This window comes from Eurypyga helias, unplaced genomic scaffold (genome assembly GCF_000690775.1).
Source record: "Eurypyga helias isolate BGI_N326 unplaced genomic scaffold, ASM69077v1 scaffold33193, whole genome shotgun sequence".
NCBI lineage: Eukaryota > Metazoa > Chordata > Aves > Eurypygiformes > Eurypygidae > Eurypyga > Eurypyga helias.
Genome location: NW_010242366.1, coordinates 931 through 1,223, shown reverse-complemented (window position 1 = coordinate 1,223; position 293 = coordinate 931). Strand labels below are relative to the sequence as shown.

Below are 293 nucleotides of genomic sequence, written 5' to 3'. Positions count from 1 at the left end.
CTAGTCTGAGCTGGCCCCCCACCATGGCCGAGGTTGGGCTCCTGCAGCAGAGGGTCTTGTCTCCTCGCTGCCCCATTTTGGTCACCGTGTTGTCCTCCCCGGCCCCCCCCACGGCGTGGTCTCTGCCCCTCGCTGCAGATCTTGGCTGCCCTGCCCTACGACTGGAGAGGGACCCACCTCCTCGTCTACTCCTGCCTCCGCGTGGTCTTCATCCCCCTCTTCATCATGTGCGTCTACCCCAACGGGCGGCCCACCTTCGGCCACCCCGCCTGGCCCCGCATCTTCTTTCTCCC

The 293-nt window shown here is 66.6% G+C and overlaps 1 protein-coding gene across 1 annotated transcript in view; it reads left to right on the top strand.

Annotated features, from left to right (window-relative positions):
* LOC104507696 (equilibrative nucleoside transporter 4-like) overlaps nt 1-293 on the top strand; it is a gene marked incomplete at both ends in the record, with an annotated part of 2,283 nt that overhangs the window by 1,469 nt on the left and 521 nt on the right. Inside the window, 1 exon segment of the mRNA XM_010149059.1 lies at nt 139-290. Coding sequence (XP_010147361.1) covers nt 139-290 — 152 coding nt within the window.